The 3,298-nt window shown below is 39.3% G+C and overlaps 1 protein-coding gene across 1 annotated transcript; it reads right to left on the bottom strand.

The window, feature by feature from the left end:
* Window positions 1–224: 224 nt before the first annotated feature.
* On the bottom strand, window positions 225–847 carry LOC148578424 (uncharacterized). Its single transcript, XM_088503040.1, has 2 exons — window positions 758–847; window positions 225–686 (listed from the first exon to the last, which is right to left on the bottom strand). Exons 1-2 carry the CDS (start codon window positions 845–847, stop codon window positions 225–227), a joined length of 552 nt encoding a protein of 183 aa, XP_088359166.1.
* Between the last annotated feature and the right edge of the window lie 2,451 nt (window positions 848–3,298).

Here is a 3,298-nt window from a genome sequence, read left to right as displayed (position 1 = left end):
ATACCAGATAAAAACCAACTTATCATACAGCAATAATATTATATTATCATCATAACATGCAAACAGAAACAACCAAGTTTGTCCTATTCCAGAAAACAGTAGTAAAATGTAAGCTACAATAACAAAAGCCAACTAAACTGTCTACACATAAACAGTCATAAACCCACCACAGAAGCAAAATAGTTTACCAAAATTAAACTATCAACAAAAAACAAGCCAAAACATTATTGAACATTCTCATCTCCCTCCTCAGTAGCACCATCATCTTCGACCATCACACCATCCTGAATTACCTTCCCTGGATCCATTGCTGAAAAGTCCACCTCGGGAGCTAGGAATCTTGCCTGCACAGATGCCCTCTCAAATCCTTCAAGGAAGGAATCAAGAATTTCTCCTTGCTTGTTCTTCTCCAACTCCTTCAATTGAGTGGTTACCTCAATCATACGGGCACCCAGAGCAGATAAGTTAGCTTCCTTCTTTTTTAAATCTTCAACATCCTTGGCATAGCTATCCTTTACATCTTTCAAATGCTTTTCAACCTCAGCTAACTTTACCTCTAGCTCCGAGATCTTAGCAGTCTTTATAGCCAACTCCTCTCTAAAGCTCGGATCCTCCTTCTTCTCAACAAACTTCCGATGTATTTTTTCACGGCTATGCCCCAAACTCGCCAGCCGTAGTCTAACCACCTAAAATTCAAAAATTAGTATCCCAAAAAAACAGAAAAATTCAAAAACCTTCACTCCAAAATCAAAATTACCTGCATGTACTGATCAATGGCCACATCACCAACCTCATCGGCCAGAGTTATATCTGCCGACGATTGACAACACTCATTAGTAATAACCATGTATGGGTAATCCCTCCCCCATAAGGACGAAGAATCAGTCTGTTCAGCAACCCCATGCAACCTCTTTTGATTATCAAAAAACTTACGAACTTCTTCAATTGGCACTTCATCCTTCTCATCATCAGAAACGTCGGACAAATCGACCACGTCACCTTTCCTCTTCTTAACAATAACCTTCCTCCTCCTCGGCTTTGGCTGATCAACCTCGCCAGTACCGATCTTTTCTGCCTTTGACGTAGACCCTTCCTTATCAAAACCCTTGCTCTTCACCCGAGCTCTCAGACTCACAGCAGAAACACCTGGATACTTACCCCTTGGAAAGCAAAACAAATACACATTTCAAACTTCAAACATGATACAGAAAACAAATTTACAATCCTTACCCAAGTAAGCAATAATAGCATCTTTATTCTCCTCCCACTGCAACAGGTCATAAACTGAAATCAACTCCTTCCGATCAACAACCTCAGTCAAATACTCAATTAGGCACTCATCCCTTGGAGTTATCACTTCAGGCCCCAGAATATTCTGCGGCTCCGAACACCACCAAAGAGGGAACTTTTCCCCTAAATTTTCGTCCAAATAAAAGGGAAAATCGGCCTCAGAGTTGCTCACCTTAATGTACATCTCCTTGAAATTCTTAAAAGAAGACTTGTATAGCTTAAATATGGCAAACCTCGGCGAGCTATTAAGATTTACCCATCCGCCTTTCCACACGCCTTTCGCCTGAAATAAGGAGAAAAACAGCTCCACTGATGGGATCTCTTCCAAAAACTCCATGAGAATCTCAAACGCACGTAGGAACGCCCATCCATTAGGATGCAATTAGGATGGAGCGCAGTTCAACTACTTTAGCACTTGACACTCAAAATCACTAAACAGAACCCTCACCCTCAACTCTTCCAACACGCAGCTATACATAAAGAAATATTCAAAACCTTCCCCTCTCTTGTAAACCCTATCATCTTCTGAACATGGCAATAACTCCAAACGAACTCCAGACCCAGCCCTCACTACTCCAGCCTTGTCTATACCACTAACATCATCAACATCCAAAAATAATGAAACACGACCCTTCACATCCTCATTTACCCAGTCATCAGACCAATCTATCTCCCTTTCAGTATCCCTCTCATACCCCATTCGAATTCAGAAATGAAGAAGATGAGGAACAGACAACGAGCCAAGAATTGAATTTAAAGAAGGCAAAAGAAAGAAACTTTACATACCTCTTTTACTCATTTTTCCTCTGTTTCAAAACCTTCAAACCCAATTTTATTTTCAAACAGCAAAACTAACCCACAAAGCCCACCCCTTGGTTTTCCAAATACACCTAACCAAGAGTTAGATAACCTTTTCAACTCCACTACACCCACTACTAATCACATCAAACTGCTCCTTCAGACATTGGAAATGACAAAACACTTATTGCCATCATTACTTGATTCTCTCTCCTCATTAAAAACAGTCACTTCTACCATCATTTAATCTTTTCCAAAAAATATTTTAATTAAGCATCTTGAACTGGGGGCTCCTAGCCTAACTCACCTGCCAAGATTATACACCTACTCAAAATAGCCGATTTATGCTTCATTAAAAGCTCAACCTGCTTCATTAAAACACTTTCCCAGGCCAAGCTTGGGGGCTAATGTCCGGCCATTACAAATCCAATATCATAAATCGGCTTTATCATTCATAACTTGACATTATTCACATTATTACCTAGAAAATTGGTGTTATAGTTTGGCATTGCAGTCATTACTCGCCAATTTATGTTATTAATCGGCGTTACAGTTACTAATCAGCAATCAATGTCATTTATTAAAAAATAACGTTACAAATCAGCTTAACGGACTGCTTCACAAAAGTGAAACGTCCAAACCCTTATTATTGCTCTTTGATACAGGAAATAAAGCAGGGACATAACCGATTTATACACTATCACCTATAAAAAGGTATGATATTCTATCCTAAAGACACATTGAATTCTCAATACTAACTTAAGTTTCGGAGTGCCTTTACAGGTACACTCCCCCCTGTTTCTTGCTCAAAGCTCTACGCGATTGGACACCCTCTTGGAGTAAAGCTCGGATTATCATAAGGCTTAAAGGTCGGCACCGAAGATAATAGCTCGGCGTCGACTCCCAGAGACTGAGCTCTCCCTCCAGGTATCCATACAAGAACAGGTATAATTTGATTTTTAGTTCTTTTGTTGGTATGAATTATCGTCGTCATTCTACACTTCTTGGATGTACTCTGATGAAAAATGAAAATATTCAATCATTCAAATGGTTATTTGAATGTTGGCTTCGTTGCATGGTGCCACTACTAGAAATAGGGCTTTTTCGGACGAATTTTGAGACGAAATTGAAATAAATTTCGAACAAATTAGAGACAAATTTTTTTTTTCAAACAAAATTGGGACGAAATTTTTTTGTCCCAAAAAGCCTT

This window comes from Arachis ipaensis, chromosome B1 (genome assembly GCF_059453495.1).
Source record: "Arachis ipaensis isolate K30076 ecotype BB chromosome B1, ASM5945349v1, whole genome shotgun sequence".
NCBI classification, from domain to species: domain Eukaryota; kingdom Viridiplantae; phylum Streptophyta; class Magnoliopsida; order Fabales; family Fabaceae; genus Arachis; species Arachis ipaensis.
This window is presented reverse-complemented; position numbering and strand designations above follow the sequence as displayed.